This window comes from Scomber japonicus, chromosome 6 (genome assembly GCF_027409825.1).
Source record: "Scomber japonicus isolate fScoJap1 chromosome 6, fScoJap1.pri, whole genome shotgun sequence".
Classification (NCBI taxonomy): Eukaryota; Metazoa; Chordata; class Actinopteri; order Scombriformes; family Scombridae; genus Scomber; species Scomber japonicus.
Genome location: NC_070583.1, coordinates 17,667,479 through 17,685,572, shown reverse-complemented (window position 1 = coordinate 17,685,572; position 18,094 = coordinate 17,667,479). Strand labels below are relative to the sequence as shown.

At 37.7% G+C, this 18,094-nt stretch overlaps 1 protein-coding gene across 3 annotated transcripts; it reads left to right on the top strand.

Annotated features, from left to right (window-relative positions):
• Positions 1–1,689: 1,689 nt before the first annotated feature.
• On the top strand, positions 1,690–17,719 carry kcnk6 (potassium channel, subfamily K, member 6). 3 transcript variants are annotated; one of them, XR_008321514.1, is made up of 4 exons: positions 1,690–2,072; positions 10,656–11,048; positions 16,190–16,536; positions 17,262–17,719. XR_008321514.1 is itself a non-coding variant. In XM_053321236.1 (3 exons), the coding sequence occupies exons 1-3, from the start codon at positions 1,757–1,759 to the stop codon at positions 16,438–16,440; spliced, it is 894 nt and encodes a 297-aa protein (XP_053177211.1). In that variant the 5' UTR covers positions 1,690–1,756; the 3' UTR covers positions 16,441–17,719. The 3 variants fall into 3 exon arrangements, 2 of the variants coding, with proteins under 2 accessions (XP_053177211.1, XP_053177210.1); XM_053321236.1 differs by having other exon boundaries at positions 10,722–11,048; positions 16,190–17,719; XM_053321235.1 differs by having other exon boundaries at positions 16,190–17,719.
• Positions 17,720–18,094: the final 375 nt, after the last annotated feature.

Sequence of the window (18,094 nt, the reverse complement as noted above, 5' to 3'; positions counted from 1 at the left end):
TTGTTAAGAGCATGAAAATGTAGTGGAGAAGCTTTTAAATCATCATGACTGTGTTAGAAACTCTTCACTGAGCCAGACTGAGGTTGTTTAAGGTTGATTAGAAGCTCAGTGATAGAAGAAACTATGGCAAACATTACATGTTAACTGAGAAAAGACTATTAAAACAAGAATACATGAATAAATTAAATGATATAACTGGGGTTTCACAGACTGTTTTTATGTAGACATGTGTAGCATAGATGTTGATTTAAAAAGAACCCAGACTGCAGCTTGTGTCACTTACTTTCTTTTTTGCTTACGAAATGTGTGCATGACCTGAATGAGGCCAACAGACACCACAGCAAAGCAGAGGAGGGCCACATCTGAGGAATGGCTTAAGTAACATCTGGGTTAGAAAATATAAAGGTTAAAAACCTCAAAACACTGGGTTAAATGTAGAAATTGCAGGTGAAACATATATCTCATCAACACACACCTGTCCAAACAAGACATGGAAAAAAATTTCAGTAGGTTGGATTACTGTAATGGTGTCTTTACAGGTCTTAACAAAAAATCAATCAGGCAGCTGCAGCTGATTCAGAATGCTGCTGCCAGAGTCCTTACAAACACCAGGAAACTGGACCATATTACACCGGTCCTCAGATCACTACACTGGCTTCCTGTGAGTCAAAGGATAGATTTTAAAATCTTATTGCTGGTCTACAAAACTCTGAACGGTCTTGGACCAAAATACATGCTAGCTCTATTAGTTCCCTACGAAGAATCCAGGCCCGTCAGGTCATCTGGAATCTGTTGTGTGTCCCAAGAACAAAAACCAAACAAAGTGAGGCAGCATTTAGTTACTATGCTCCTCATCTGTGGAACAAACTTCCTGTAGGTCTGAGCTGAGGTCTGCTCAAACTGTCTTTAAATCAGGGTTAAAAACTTTATTGTTTACTGTTGCGTTCCCTTAAATTCAATACCTACTTTTTTATTGCTCCTATTTAGTTTTATTTTTTATGTTTACTTTAAACCGTATCTGTTTTTATCCCAATTTTTACTTATTTATCTAATTGTATTTTATTTATTTATTTATGTCTTTATTTATTTTTCCCTAATAAATAATATTTAAACATTGTATTTTTTATAATGTTTCCAGTTTTTGTAAAGCACTTTGAATTAGCCAGTGTATGAATATACAAATAAACTGGCCTTGGCTTGCCTTGCCTATATATGCACTTTACGGACTTATCTGTTACATTGAACCAAACAAAGACAACACATTTCTAGAGCTGCAACTCTTCTTAAAAGACTTAAAAGACTCCCCCTAACAATTTGGGAACACAATTAGTCTTAATTGTGCAGCAGCAAATTAGTTTTTAAAGTCTTAAATGACTATGAAAGTGTCATCTAAACAGTTTTATCAGACAGAAAACAGGATTTTCTATGTTCAAAGTTTGCTTAAACTTATGTTAGAGGCAAAGACAGACGCAAAAATGATCAGTGTTAAAGTCCAAAGTGCAGAAATGAGGCGTAAATGGACTATTGCAGTATGCCTTCATTTCTCCAGGATCCAGGATGCACTTCTAGGACTCTGAGCTGAACACACCCTCTTATTGCCAATGTGGGAGGAGGATGCTGTGACAAGGAGGGGTTCGCGTTCAATTAGGACAGCCCCCCAAAAAGTTCCCACATAGAGGAAAAGAAAGTTAACACAAGCAGAGGGGACGCTCTGGGTAACCGCTCCACTGATGTTTATCCAGGTGTGAAAGCAGTCATGCATTCTGCGAGCAAGTCGTGGCTGCTGCTTACAGGCTTCATACTATTTTATATCATCTACCTGCTGTTCGGAGCCTTGGTTTTCTCCAGCATCGAGCGGCCGGTGGAGGACAAGTTGCGACATGAAATGGAAACTCTGAAGCAGGAGTTTCTGAACCAGAGCTGCGTCAACCCCGCGTCCCTCGAACGCTTTCTGGTCAAGGTGCTGACGGCCAACAAGTACGGCGTGTCCGTCCTCAAAAACTCCTCCGTGGCTTCAAACTGGGACTTGGCATCCTCCATGTTCTTTGCAAACACTCTAGTGACTACTGTTGGTGAGTGCAAACAAAACTACACAAAGAAGTAGTGAAAGTTGACGCGTGGTGCGATTTTTACGCAGGACGCAGCGTTAAACCATCTTCATACCATCTTCATAAGAAAATAACTTACAATCCCAGGCAGATGTCACGTCATTTTAAACATTCACCATGAGATATTTCAGCTTCAGGATATAAAACTTCTCCACAGTCTCCAGTGATGATACAGTGGTGTTGTTTTTGCCACGTGTCATGGTTGCACCTCAAACTTTATACTTGAGTCATTTAAGGTCAAAAAAGCTATCCTTGGCGAGGATACTGAGAAATTACCACATTATTTTCTGTCTGCTGTCATTAAACATCCCCTATATTTCAGTCCCATATGGAAGACTGTTAATCAGAGGAGATGTCCAGTGGCTTCATGAGCTTCTTATTATGGAATCATGAGACAAAGTTGTTAATGAGAGCAGGGGGAAGGTGATTATCATAAGTTTACTGATAGTTACCACAGTATTGCAGTGGCTGAGTCAGTTATCTTTTATGGGACTTGGTCTGAACACTCAGTGTATGTAGAAACTTGACCTGGACTTTACAGGAAGGAAAGGATACTGTCTGAGTGAAAGTAGGGTTGTCATACATCAGAGAGGTTTAGGAAGGACCACCTGGGTAGTTTAAAAGTCACAAGTCACAACAAAGCCAGTAAAACTTGACTGTCCAGTAGAGGAAAGGCTGCGTCTACCTTTTATGGTGTAATGTTTATTTATTTTGTGAGGTTTACAGTACCTACCATGTGATCTTCTGTCATGAATATTCAGTTTAATTTCCAGTGGTTAGTACTCAGATCCTTTAGTTAAGTAAAAGTATCAACACAGCAATGTAAAAATACATATGTTACAGGTAACAGACGAAATATTGGATCATTTGAACATTTATTGAAATGAAACCATGTGAGACAAAAAGGTTGGAAACCACTGGTTTCATATTTAACAATGTGTGGTATTTTAAAAGCTTGTTATATTATCCATTGTGTCAAATATTCATCCGAAAGTAGTAGAAAGTAACTAAAGCTGTTAAATAAATGTAGTGGAGTAGAAAGTACAATATTTCCCTCTGAAATGTCACCAACAAAATATCATCACATGGAAAGTACAAGTGCCTCAAAACCAGTTGACGTACTTTCCACCACTGTTGCAGGACCTTACTGATATTAATAATGTTCACTGGAGGCGATCGCTGTGTCACTAAAAGCTTGTTTTGTTCAAACGCAGCTCAGGGTCAGTGGCATAGTCATAAGACATAGAGTTTGTTTTTACAATGAATGATGTGTCTATTTTGGCAAAATGTGATTACTAATGTGACCACAAGAGTAAACATTTAAAGTTCATTGTTTTGCTCATGTGGTGTACAAATTGTTCCTTTTTAATTGGGGAAAAAACATCCTGAGAAAGTTTTCTGGGCATACACACTATCTTAAAGCTACATCCTGCATCACATTTAATCACGCACATATTCGTGTGACATTACCAGTGTAACAACAGTATGTACAGTAAGCCACAGAGCAGTTCACAGTGGAGTGGATTCACGTTGTGTATGCAGAATGGGTCAGCTGGCCTAGTTACCCAGTTGATGTTATGATAAACATGAGTGCAAATATGTCTACTTTTTTCATCTTAAATGTCAAAATGAAATGTCTGTTTTCAGCAACCTTTGATGTGCTTCCTGTTTAAACAGGATGTTGAGGTAAAACATAGAGTGAGGCAGGGCCAGTCTATCAGTGCAGCATGCTCGAACTGTTAACTGTAACTGTCTGTCAGGAAGGAAACAAGACCGGATATTTTTAATTTCTCCTCTCATTTTGTTATTCTAAATTAAGTTACAGTAATTATAGCTATAAAATCAACCTTGTTCTTGTGATTGGCAACATCAAAAACATCTTTTAGTGAAAAAACAAGCAAGAGGGAAAGTCAGTAAACTCACCAGTTTTTTTTAATTCAAGTGGAAAGTGCAAATACTGTATGTTGGATCCAGTTTATTTACATCAGTACACATTTGAATATATGAAAGAAACACAAAAAACTGGTGATATTGTTGATAACTGTCCTCACAGATGCTTTAGTCCATGAATTGATTCCTGGTTTTTCCTGGGCACCAGAGAGAAGACTTACTATTCGGACTCTGACTTGTGCCACAAAAATGTGGGGATATGAAAGAAGATGTAGAAAGATGCTTAATTAATCAGCAATGGGGCAAAATATGTAGAACTACTGCATCCACTTTCTGGAGTGAATATTCATGGGAACTACAGATGTGCTATTTATCACAGGGATTCAACAAGTAAAATTTAATTCATCTGTGACATCAAAATGTTGGAGAAACCGACACTGGATTTTTGGTGCTGACACTGATATTACGGAGTTAAAAAAAAAATCCAAAACCAATATAATTGCAGATAATCTTATATGTACAGAATATTTATGTGAACACATTTTTTGTAATGATCCCTAAAATGTGGTTATCAAAGTCTTGTGACAAAGATATGTAATGGAGGTATGATATTTTACAGCTTAACAATAAACTCTATTGTATTAAATGACATCAGTGCACTAAAACAATTATCTTCACAGGGAATTTAATCATTATAAATAACTATATATAAAAAATACATAGAACAAAAAACAACATATGTACATTAAACTCAAATTCAGAAAAAGGATAAAAAATACATCAAATAAAATAAAAATTGGCTGACTGATGTATCGTTTGGGCTCTAATTGAAACTCATGCTTCATTTAGTCAGTTTTGCCCAATATTAAAAACTTTCTGGGGAAAAATATACATAAGCAAAAGCCAAGTACTTAGTAAAATGTCATCAGAATTCACTTATCTCTAAGTTATGATTACAGAAATTGTGTCCAAGCATCCACAACTAGAATGAAATAACAGTGAAAATTTAAACCATGAAGCAAATTACTTTTAAGTTAAGAAGGAACTTACAAGTACATGAAAGAAGGAGGAGAGAAAAAACAAACAAACTTGTGTACTGGATGTTGTATCAGACTTAAATGCTGTATCATTTTAATGGTCAGCATCAGCATTGAGAAACTGGAAAGACATGACTTGTATTTGTCCATGAAGTTTGTGACTAGACATGGACTGACCCCAAAAGATTTTAAACAGATTTGACAGGAATTTAGTAAGTGTTGGGTACTGCCAGTATAAAATCACCAGGATTCAGCAGATGTGTTGTACTGTAGCAAACAGAGAAGCTCCTGGGGTCTATTCAAGAAAGCATGTTCAACAAACTGTCAACTCTAAGTTGAATAAGTATGTAAAGGGAAGTTTTCAGTTCCAGAAAAGCTGATCAGGAAGTTCAGTCATGCGAATGCATGGCGAATGAAAAAAGCCATCATCAATGGAGCTTCAATTACCAAGAGTCACCATGGCAACAGGTAAATAAAAGGCAGAGTCTCCATTTTTATTCAGTGCACATACAGATATTACTGTGGACAGAGCACAAGAGCCTGAGTCAGGGAAGGAAAAGTGTCGATAATATAGGTTTATTCAGTGTATTTACACGACTTATATTTCCTTAATAGATGATAAAGTTTATATTACAGTTTGAATATATATTTTCAGCTTTAATCTGACGGGGGACGGAAAAAAGAGACAGCAACTGGAGATGAAAAATGTAGTTAAATAAGACTTAGAGACATGATTATAATATCTCAGTCTGATCCAATAATAATGTGTTTGGTCATTTGCATTTGAAAAGGCGTTGAAGGTAAAATACAGAAGATTTTAAAATGATAGACATATGTCTGTATGTTGGAGAAACAGCAGGGTAATGCTGCAGTGATGCTGCTCACTCTGTTAACATATAATCTCCAATATTTTAGGAGTTATGTTCCATCAGCGACCAGTCAGATCATTTTTCATTGATCCTATGCGTCTAAAGCTTCATATTGATTTAAAAAAAAATGTAAAACAGAGATTACACTTTATGTGCAATGAACATTTGAGTGCAGGAGCTGACAGCTGTCTTATGTGCACAGAGCCAGAGTGTTATAAATAAACTGAGGGTGAATTCACGCTGAGTAACATTTGAATGTGAGACCAATTCTGTTGTTCAAAAGAAACGACTGATGGCACCTAATCCAGAAAGGATTCAGATTCTGACAGTTAGTAAACAGTAAACAGTAGTAAACTAGTAAACATCCGTTGATAAATGCTTCGATACGCGATTTGATACAGACTGAATGAATGAGGAAATGTTACAGCGTGTCTGGCTCTGTAAGAGGAGACAGAGGGAAACTCGAGGTTTGTTGGAGAAAACAATAGTCAGTTGCCATGGTAACTAACCCAGAGTTTAAGGTAGCTGTCTTTCTGAAACCCAGATTTTCCCCTCGACTCAGGTATAACAAGCTCAGAGTTTTCACTGATCCCAGTTTGTGGAATTACATCCCTGGAGGCCTTTATCTTGAGCTCTCCGTTCTATCATTCACAGGTGCACTGCTGCCAAACAGACACTCACATGGGGACCGAGAAAATGCAAATCCATGCATGAAGCAGAACAGAAGTGACCTTTGTGCTTAGGAAAAGTGTGTTTGCGTAGTGAAAAGTGTACAGTGGATTTCTTTCACAGTGCTGCATTTGCTCCCTTACGTGACTCTTCCTTTAAATATTTTGATATGTGGAGTTGATGTATCACACTCCAGACAAACAGGAGACAAATAAGATCATCACTCAGGTTGTAAATGAAGGTGAATACAGAAATAAGAACACAAATATTGGTGCTAATCCTTCATTGCTCAAACAAATGAACAGACAAGGAAGTGACTGTAATGTATGACTTTGTTCTGTTAAACTGTGGTTTTCTTAACAATGTGAGCGCTCATGTTCATCTCTTTGTGGACTAGTGATGACCTGGGAACTGAAATGTGACAATAAGATCAGATGTTACAGTGATTACAGTGTCCAAAATGATGCTATGAGACCCAGATTATAATTTTATGCATCCCAGAATTCTGTCTTTTTAGGAGCAGGTGGTCTTGTCTGTAATGTATCAGTCAGTGTGATCATTGAGATATTTGTACCTGTACAGCTGGAGCTGAAGTATTCATGTAGCTACTGCTTGAAATTCAGAATTGGTCCCAGTTTATTTTATTGAGGACCTTTGCTGCTGTACGGTTATAAATACTTCCTTGTCATTCCACATTGAAACAGAACAGCAGCTGTAAACTGATGAGCTCCACTGGTTTGTGACTGGTGATATTGGCTTGGATTTAATGAGGAATGTTAATGGGTAATTGGTTTCTGCAGGTGTTTAAAGTTTAAATTCGACATATCGGCTTACTTTGAATTAGTTTTTCACACTTACTGGATGTGAAATGTTACACAGCGCCTCTCATTTCATTGTGCTTCTCTTTACCATGAACTATATCCAAATTCCCCACCTCTGTGAGCAGCAGTATTCAGCCCCCAAAAGTGTGTTGCATGCTAAACTGTATGAATATCTACCTTGCACATTTGGTTCTCTGTGTCTTCTTGTACAGAGGACTGAGAAACATGTTTAATGCATTTCCTTCCTCATGAAACATCGGTCACACCGGTCACATCCATATTTTCTAGCTTGCTGTCTTCTTTTTCCCTTTCTCCATGGTTGTGCACTTGCATGACATACAAACATAATGGAGACCTGTTTCATAGTCTTTAGAAGTGGTCAAGGCCTGCACATGATACTGTTAAAAAGCAGGCCTACCTAATTCATTCTGTGGGTCCTTTTTAAAGACATATGAGGGATATTCTTTCTGCAGGGGTGAAGAGATTATCAGAAAATCACATCATGGCGCTAGTCCAGAAACATCTTTTAATCACTGAACAAAGAAAAAACATTGACTTTGTGTGTCTAATCTGTATCCAAATAGATCACGTCTCTTAATTAGTCTCAAGATAGAAATCTAATTTTCAGTAAGTTTCAGTAAGGCTTAAATGGTGTTTGAATTTGTATATTTGCAATCAGCAGACAACAAAATGTACATTTTGGCATGAATATATATATAAGCTGTTAATTAGTGAGAATTAAAATTAACTGTAGCTAGTGAATGATAGCATGTTTGTAGCCTCTCACAACCATAAACATAATCTATCTTTCTTCAGAAATTAGTGAAACAAACTGGGAAATTGATTTAAAAGCAAACATCAAACCAGCGTCCGCACAGAGTATCATTGTGTGGTGTTCCTCTGGATAGACTTGTGTTGGATAGACTTCACAGTCATGTCATTGTGCATCGAGTTTCGCCATTATTCAGCTGAACTGGTGCTTGTTTTGACTTGAGCGCTCGTACCGAACCCTGCAGTTTGTTAAACCCCTGAAAGAAGCTGTTTAAACTGTCATAAACGCTCTGCTGTTGGAAGGCATCACCATCCCATTCTCTCTGCAGTCAAAGCCACATCAAGTCGGGACAGATATGAAGGCTGAGACGTATTTCAGCTCTGTCTGTATGTTTTTTTGAAGTGTGATCTCATTGCCTCAAGCCAGCACAAAATAAAGTCGGGTGCTGTCTCACCAGACTCACATCTGGTGAGAGAAGCACAATCCTTCACGAGGCTTTAAACCATCTTGTCCTCTTGTAGTCAAACACTTTAATTGTTACGCAGTAGTCATGTGAATTCAGAACCAACTAATAGTGTTGGTGTTTGCCTGTGCTCCTGTAATGATAGATAATAACCTGTAGGCTGACTTTGACAAAGAAAGCTCTGTACTGATCTCATGAAGTACTTCTCTTCTCTTCTCAGGCTGGAATAACCGTCAGGCCGTGCCATTTAAACACATCATCCAAATGCAGTTAATGATAACCAGTGCTTAAATTTTTATGGAGGAAGTAATGGTGTTAGGCCCTAAATCCTTTGCTTTGCGGCTCAGAAATTGATAAGACACACTAATTTAGTCTAAAAATGAGTAATGTTTCTTTTCTTAAGCTAAAGTATATCCAGCACTGGATACATTGAGATTCAAACACTTTCAAAATATGTTTTACATGGTTATAATGCATACACATTCATGGAGAGCATTTTTTTTCATAGATGAGAAGATTACTCTATAAAATATCAGAAAATTGCAAAAAAATGTTTAACACTGTTACCTAAAGATCAATTTGTCCTGACAGACAGTCAATAACCCAAAGACATTTACTTAACACTGAAAAGTCAATAATCCATCAAATAGTCTGGAACAAAAAAACATCTGTATTCTTTTAAAAATGACCAAAAAAAGTCAAAACTATTGATTGATTGATTGATTGATTGATTGATTGACAGCATGCATTGTTGCAGCTTTACATACATTATGATTACACAAGGAGACATAATTGGTGAACACTGATGAAACCGCCTCTAGCATTTCACCACCACAGCTCTTAAACTCCTCTAGCTGTCTTTATCTGCAGCTGGTAAAATCCTGTTTAAAATGTTTAAAACAAGATTTTACAAGGTGATAACTGCATAAGATTTTCATTTTAAATCTTGTCTTAAAATGTTAAATTGTGGCATCTCTTGCCTCACACAGTAACACTCGCTCTCCCCTCCTCTCAGCCTGTTGCACAATTACCTAGTGGTGCAGTTACACTTTAAACTCACAAACAAAATAAACAGGGACTTCTTTAACCCTACTGGAAGCAGGTCATTTGCACATCAGATGACATTATCATTACTTCTGCAAACGGTGCTCTGCAGAGCCGTGCCTCCCTGCCTGGTCTTACCACCACATCTATGTGGCAGTAATGTGTTGGTAATGTTTATTTACTCCTCAGGTATATTGTTTATTGTGTTTTTCACACTGTGTTGGTACCACAAATCATTTTTCTTTTTAGGTGACTGGAGAGAGTGAATCGAGATCTGGGCGAGCTGGAAGCACATTTTAGTTGCAGCAGTCTCAGTTGTGCCTGATTGTTGGCAGGTTTTGACAGATACTCAGTCAGTAGTTTGAGCTGGAAGTCCAGGTTTTATTGACTTCCTCCCAGCTTTAACTTCCTGATCTTACCCACAGCTGCTGCGTTTCTTTGCTTTTGAACTGACTTGGCTAAAGTTCAACTTCATGCTGTAGGAAGCTGGAAGTTCAGCTCACACATCCAAGAGTTGCTTTAGGCTTTAATGTGACTAAATATATAATGTGTAAATGTTTTGAAGATATTGTGCACTCATCGTGACTCGAGAGAAGTTCTGGGTTGATAAAAATCTAGACACACTTATCTAAGTTGTCTACAACTGTTATTTTTAAAGGGCCGGTTCACCCAAATAAAATTAAAAAAATACATATTTTCTTATTTACCTCTTGTGATACTCAGCTGTACAGATAGTTTTGGCTTAATTTTCCCAGATTTTGTGATTTCTGACACTCCAGTCCTCCAGAAGTGGTGTCCCTTTAGCACGCTCAGAATAGATTTATAGTGGAACTTCAATGGACTTTTTTAACCACTGAGTTTTGCCTCTCAGGCAGCTCTTCCTTCCTGCCTTCCTTCCTCCTTCCACACAGATTGATCAATGATGGAGCTTCTTAAAATGCTTTTCACAACTGTTTATATCATGTCTATCTTGTATTTCCAGGTTATGGTCACACCACACCTTTGTCTGACACGGGCAAAACTTTCTCCATCCTCTACGCCCTAATAGGAGTCCCTTTCACCATGCTGGTACTGACCGCCTGCGTCCAGAGGATCATGTTCCCTCTGGTCCACGCTCCTGTCGGCGTCCTACAGCGTTCGGGCATGGAGCCTCGACCGGCCACCGCTGTCCACTTCCTGTTGTTGCTGGTTCTGGTGGTGCTGTGCTTCTTTGTGGCGCCAGCAGCTGTTTTTAGCACAGTGGAAGTGTCTTGGTCATTCTTGGATGGCATGTACTTTTGTTTCATCTCGCTGTGCACAATTGGACTGGGGGACTTTGTGCCAGGTACGCAGCCTGGACAAAAGTACAGGTCGCTGTACCAGGTCTCCGTCATGGGTGAGTACAACTATCATTTATATCCCACGTACATGACAAATGCATCTAATCACAATCAAATCTTGTGCCCCAACCTACATCTCTTATCTCTTAAGTGACATGAAAGTCATATTTTCCTTATTAAAGTTCAGCAAATAATAAATCTTATACACTGAATTACATTGAAACAGGCAGGAGACTAATATTAGTGCTGTAGTATCTTCATACTAGCTGAGCTCTATCTAGTGGGTGTATTTTATGTACTTATTTCCAAAAACTGCAACAGTTTCTTGTGGTCATATGGGTGTCACTTTCTTTGCTTTATTTGTCTTTTGTCTCGTCACATTTGCAGCTCATGTGTAACTCATTGAAAAGTCAAGTGTGACTTGTCTCTGCAGTCACGGAGTCACGCTGCCAGGCTCACACACTTCCTCCTCTAAGGCTCAATCATACTGGCAGTGCATGTTTGATAAGAAGGTGTTGTCTCATCGTGAGCTGGCACACAACACAATGACGTTAATATCAGCACCTGTTTACTGAGTTTATGGAGCAGTCAGGACTAGCAAATTAGTTTTAAATGTATACACTAATGCAGAAGAGTTAGTACAAAGTCTTGAAATCTATCATGGGCTTGTTGAAAAACACTCAAGTGTCAGACTTAATAGTACTCACTGCCTTCTTCACACTTAAGATTCAGCACACGCTTAACTTACAGTACGCTGTCAGGATGTCAGAATCTAAACTCTTATCCTAATCTCACCATTTTATGTTTGAGTTTAGTCATTAAAGTATCAGTCTTCACAACTATTTCTGTCACTCTTCACGTGTACAAACAAATCTAGCAATATGAATGTCTTTTGAGGAGAGACTGTCTGTCAGCTGTGGTCGATTATCACAGTTCAACCCTCTCTGTGCATTCATGACGCTTTTTTTAATGAAGCCATACTGAAGCACTGTGCAAGCACTTTCACCTTCTGACTAGATTAGAAAGCATATTCTGCTTAGTTGTGGCTTTACACGAAAAAAATGATCATTTTCAGTATCAATTAATCTGTTTATTATTTAATTGATTGGTCTATAAAATGGTGACAAATGTTGATCAGTTTCCAAAAGCTCAAGGTGACGTCTTCAAATGTCATCTTTTGTCCTGACCTGCAGTCTACAACCTAAAAATATTCAGTCATCGAAGTCATAGAAGACTAATTTAAAAAAAGCTAGAATCTGAGTATTTTTACTCAAAACAGCGTATCGATTATCAGAATACTTGACGATTCATTGGTCAGTTGTTTAATTGATGTTCTCTGCTCTAGTTTCAAGCATATGTAGGTGTGTTAGTGTCAAACCCAATAATATATCTTTACAAGACCAAAGCTGTGGTTCAATAAGTAACGTGACCTCTTCTGCATGAAAATACAAAAGGGGCAAATATTACCATTGGTTAGCAAGCAGTGGAAAGTTTGCATATAAATAAAGAGAAAATGATAAGTTGTGAAAAGCTGATAATAACAATAATAATCTGCAGTATTGCTCCCATATAATGTCTAAAACATCCAAACCTCATTTAAAAGCGAGTTCTAACACCCACAGGGTCATAACAACATTTGTGAATAAGTACCACATAATTATTATTTCTTCTCATTGCTGACTCAGAAATATAATTAAAAGCCCTCTGTGCTCTTGGCTATGTTCAAATGAAAGCGAACGGGTGAGTCTGGTGTCCTGAGGGTCACACAGAGCTGCTACATGCCTCCAGAATATCTGACCCAGCAGTGTGGCGACACGCGGAGGGGACAGACGCAAACCTCATCAACAGTTTCTCATCTCGCTGCTAGAGAAAGTCAAAAAATAGCTTTTCTTTTTGTTGTTGTTACATGGGAAAAAAGTTATGATGTTATAGGAAGAATATTGGAAGGATTATGTTAGAAGAACTGTATTTTTTTTTTTATATTTCGTGAGAGAATACTCTAGTGTGATTTATCATTTTTGTCTTTCTACTCTGATAGAAGAAGCTGACCTTTGCAGTCTTTGCATGCATTTCTCATTCTCACCTCCGATGCAAAAAGTGGCACCTCATAACTGCTTCTTTTTTCTCGGTAGTAGAGTACAACGTCAGAAGCTGTTCTCTGACCTTATCTGTTAGCATTGTGAAAATTGAAGTTCACTCTTCTGTGTCGCTCTTTGTAAGTTAATCCACCTTTTGCAGAGAATTTTATTAAGCAGAAAAGAAATGATCTCATTAGCATTAGTGGCTTTTGATAGAAACTTTTTTATAAAATAAGCTTTAAAAACCTGGAAAGAGTTGAGGCAACAAGCAGCCTGACTGTAATATCATTTTCATACATTTAAATACTACTTATTCATAGATTAAAAAGATTTCTGTGTGTTTCTTTTTAGCGAACAAGGACTGTGCTATTTAAGGGTGTATTAGCTGTATTAGAAACTAGTGTTGTCAGAATTTTGGCAATAACATCTTGTGAGTCATCTCTCATCTCTCTCACGCAGTGAATCATGCTGTTAATCCACTTCATTTCATCCACTCTGCAAAACTGCATCCAGGAAAGCAGAGAAATATCTGTATTAGCTTTGCACTTTTGTCAGCTAGTATCTGCTCTAAAATGTGGAATAGTTGGGCATCAACGGAGCTGGCATTTGTGTTATATCTGTTTTTTGGGGTTTTTTTTAATAGTGTGTCTTTTGTAAAACTTTGAAATAAGATTTAGATTCAGAAACTTCATAGTCTGATGTAATAGAAAATCATCTTAGACGTTCAAAACTCCTAAAAACAGAATAAAATATACCGTATAAATAACTAGGATATAATACATGGTATTGGTGCATACAAGGTGGATATGTAAGGGTACACTGTTTATTCATTTCAAGCAACAGAAGTTATGCTTCCCACCCACACATCAACATATCAGTAGTGTGTGGACTAGACAGAAAGGGAAACCACACTGGTGCATTTCCAACTAATTTGAATGGTAATTCAAATTGTGTTTCTTCCCTAAAAACCTATTACTCTGGTACTGTAATTCTTTGTTCTTGTTGAAATAGAGACCTTGCTGTCACATGATGGTGGTTACTTTCATAGCTGTGCTCTTGTTTTTCTGTTCCTCTGTGGGTGTTTTCTCTGTAATTGAATCAGGGTTGGAATGACCTTTTTGTCTCAAAGTGGCCTGGTTGTTTAGTTTGTCGTTTTCTTTTTGTTCCTCTGTGGTCTCAGTCAGTCAGAGAGCACTGCAGTGAATATCTGACAAACACTCACACATACATATTGAGATGAATGTGGTCTGCTGTATTCAGGTGTGCTGCATTTCACATCATTACTTAGACCTTTGCATCAATTTGAAAAATGTCACCTTAACATTTTCTACTTTAATACACTTTCTTCCCCTTGATGTTCATTAGGGAGATATTGTGGCCAGAGGGACCCTGATGGACACTGCATAATAGAAGGCACTGTGTGTCATGTCCTCAGCTAATCCCTAGTCCCAAGCAGTTCACACGAAGCAGCCGTAGTAGGTTATTTCCTTACCTTCCCCAGGCTGTATTATATAATAACCATGTAGGTCGGGTCAAGTCAGATTAACCCAAACAGTGCCTCAGGTTCTGAGGAGGATAAATGACAGACTGAGAGAGGTGGCCTGTTCTCACCACTCGATGATGTGACATATAACTGTTTGCAGAGTTGTTTCCCCCCAACTGAAGTTTCTTATGCTAAAAGTGATCATACCTAAAAATAAAACATGTTGTAAATAACACACAACACTGCTTGTTTAAGGCGTCACAGTCAGCAGTAGAAACAAAGATTAGTTGTATTCTCTGCTGTAAGACACTGATTAATACCATTAACCAAAGTTTTTTTTTTTAATCATAATACTAATAATGGCAGCCTGAAATGTTGGATTAAATGTATTACTACAAATAATAATGTAGTTTACCAAAATTCCACAAATGTCTAATTTACACATAATTAAAAACATATTTCTTATTATTTTCCTGTTTTAATGTAATGATATGGTGTAATCCTGAATCTAAAATTATGCCATGGGTTCAGAGGGCCTACCGGTGTAAAAACATATTGTTGGCCACGTGAAATTCAAGTCAGAGAACACCAATCTGCTGTTTCAAGGCTTTTCCACAACAGCACAGTGTTTCCAGTAACACTGAAGAGCAAATATTGATAGCCAATTGAAGTTTGAACCATCAAAGTCCTTTTTAACTCAGCAAATTCAAGGTTTTTTTCACCGGAGAGAGTTAACCAAGTGCTTCACAGGTGGAAACATAATATAATGTAGTGTATTTTTTAAGAAAAAAAGTTGGCGGGTTCAAATTGGTTATTTTTAAGTCAGTTACATCTAGGTTGCATTAAATGGCCTAAAAAAACAGTTTTACTTCCTGAAACTGGTACATAGTAAAACCTCATAGACCCACATGGAACCAAATCATGCTGATCTGTCTGCACCACTGAGGTTACTGTAAACTACAGTAGCTGTACAGTTATGGAGCCGAGGCCTCTGTAATCCCACACTGTTTACTGGAAGAGTTGGCCTACTTGTGTATGGAGAGACTATTGTCCAGGACCAGGACCTGAACTCTGTCTGCACTTTAGGGCCATACATGTGACAGAAGAAAACCCCACATGGTTTATCTTTTAAGGCAAACAAAAGAATTAGAGCAGAAATAACAAATGGTGAACTCGTTTATTTTTTTTCACCTTTGACTCGAGGGAAAAAGGGTTTGACTAAAATGACTTTTTCTGTCCGTAATCCAGTATTTATGCCAGTGTGAGAAGTTTTGTAGACTTGTTTATTTTCATGAAACACCAGAAAACAATTGTTGGAAAGATGGAGAGACACCATTGCTATTTTTGGATTGTATTCTTCTCGAAATGTACAAAAGACAGAAGGGGGGAAAAAAGCATTTCCAGGCACACAGGCGTTGTTAAAGCCCTGGGCCCTGCATCTTCTAAATCTTCTAAAAGCTGGTTTTATGAATTCTGGATGTGCCTCTGTGACCTTTTTTATTATTTCCAAGCCCTCTAATTAATATAGTATTTTATATTTCTCTTCACGTAATCTTTTTTTCTTTTGTAAAAGATAGATTTATACATCACTCTGTTAAATAAATGACCTCTACCTCCCTGCTCTCTCTCCTTCCAGCCTACCTGTTCATGGGTCTGATGATGATGTACCTCCTGCTGCGCTCTTTCCACAAGATGGCCGACCTGCACGGCCTGACCACATTCCTGCAGCTGCCGCGCTGCGAGGAGTCTGACCTGGACGAGGACAGGGAGCCCATTGTGGAGAACCAACAGGAAGAACAGACGCGCCCTTACCTGACGGAAAAAGCTGCCAGCAAACCTCTGGAGCCGGGATCGCAGCCCTCGTATAACTCCATCAATAAAGGCTGAGGTGTGGAGGAGGCAGAAAGAAAGAGAGAGAGAGAGAGATGACGCTCTACCTCTGGCCCTCTCTTGGTCTTGAACCAGTGATGAAATACACAACCGGTGGGCTGAATCTGAATTCTTGTCTTAATTTTTCTTTGCTAGTTTCCTCATACAAAACATCCTGACTAATTGACATGAGAGTTTTGAGATTCAGCCTTTGAGAGAGGACTGCCAAACTATTGTGTGGTTACTACACCACACATAAAAGGAAAACAAAACCGCAACCTGCCTGGGCCAAAAAAACAGCTACTCCTTTTCTCCTTAAACTCTGGTCGATGTCTTCACAGCCTTTGGATGTCACATGAAAGGGCTAGGACCAAAACCTTTTAATACATGGTTGTTTGTTTCAGATCACTTATGTCTTTTTTTTTCATGTATTTTTGTCACGCTGCTTTTTGTGTGTTTTTGTGTCATAGGTTTGGGGGTGTTTAGTTCAGGTCCAAGAATAATAATAATAATATTAAAAACATGCCAAACACAATCTGTGGATGCACTTGCCATTTCACAAATAACTTTCACACTTTGGCTACAGTTGTGTTTTAAATTTATGGTGTTTTTTTATATTTCACACATGCACAGCATGGCCAAAACACCATCAAACCATTTAGTTATATTTATAACTTTGGATAGCCCTTTGTTTTCATTTTTGCATTGCTTTAATGAAACTTCACAAATTTGGGATAATCACAATTGCATTGCTTTTAAAACTCCACTTTCTTATATAAAGGTGAGGATTTGAAACTGTGGAAGATGTTAACTTGAATTTTTTTTTATTATTTAATCAGACTCCGTGTATGAAGGCAGTAGCTTTCCTGTCTCTGGGTCAGCCTTGAAAAGACTCCTCAGAACAATGGCTGTCCTTCTTTATGGTGCTGCCCCCTGGTGTTTATGTGTATATAATGCAACATGTTACAACACTTCCATAAACAGGATTAAAGGGTTGGAGTAGAGGGATTTAGAAAAAGAAAAAAGGATTAAAAAGATAGTAAATAAAAAGTGTTTCATTGTGGTGATTGAGTGCATGATTTATTTAATTGGAAAACCAAACTTGTCATAGATGACCTGTTTTCTTGTCTGTGTTTCTGTCCATTAAGAGATCACAAACCTGAGATGCACTTTAATGTTCACATCAGTTCTTTTACCATCAGAGTTGTAGTTGAATGAATATATTATAAAATAAATACAAATATATCCTGATACTGTAAAATCATTTCTTTGTTGTATGTATGTATGTGTGTATGTGTGTGTGTCGTAATATCAGTTAAACATGTATTTCCATTGAACAATTATAAAATAAAATAAAAACTCTGTAGTGTGTTTTTGTTTTATCATCTTTGTCTGATATAGTTTTCTAGTTCTTTGAAACACTAAATTTGTACAAGAGGGAAATTGAATCTGTCAATATGCAATGTCCTTTAAAGTAATGGTCAATTGTTTTCCTCAAATGTCTGTGACCTGGGAGCGGAGTCAAAAATGTGAGCAATTTCCTAAAGAAATTAAGTGTGCTTTGAGATTAATTTCAGCCTAGAAATTAAGCACCAGCACTTTTAAAAACCTATTGATACTGAAAATGTGAGACTAGTTTTTCACTTACATTGTGTGATGTGACAAGTAGGTA

Bases quoted from the DNA above. Each gene is read 5' to 3' on its own strand.
- kcnk6 (XM_053321235.1), top strand. From the start codon at position 1,757: ATGCATTCTGCGAGCAAGTCGTGGCTGCTGCTTACAGGCTTCATACTA. The intron at 2,073-10,655 runs GTGAGTGCAAAC...TTGTATTTCCAG, and splicing joins CACTCTAGTGACTACTGTTG to GTTATGGTCACACCACACCT. The intron at 11,049-16,189 runs GTGAGTACAACT...CTCTCCTTCCAG, and splicing joins GTACCAGGTCTCCGTCATGG to CCTACCTGTTCATGGGTCTG.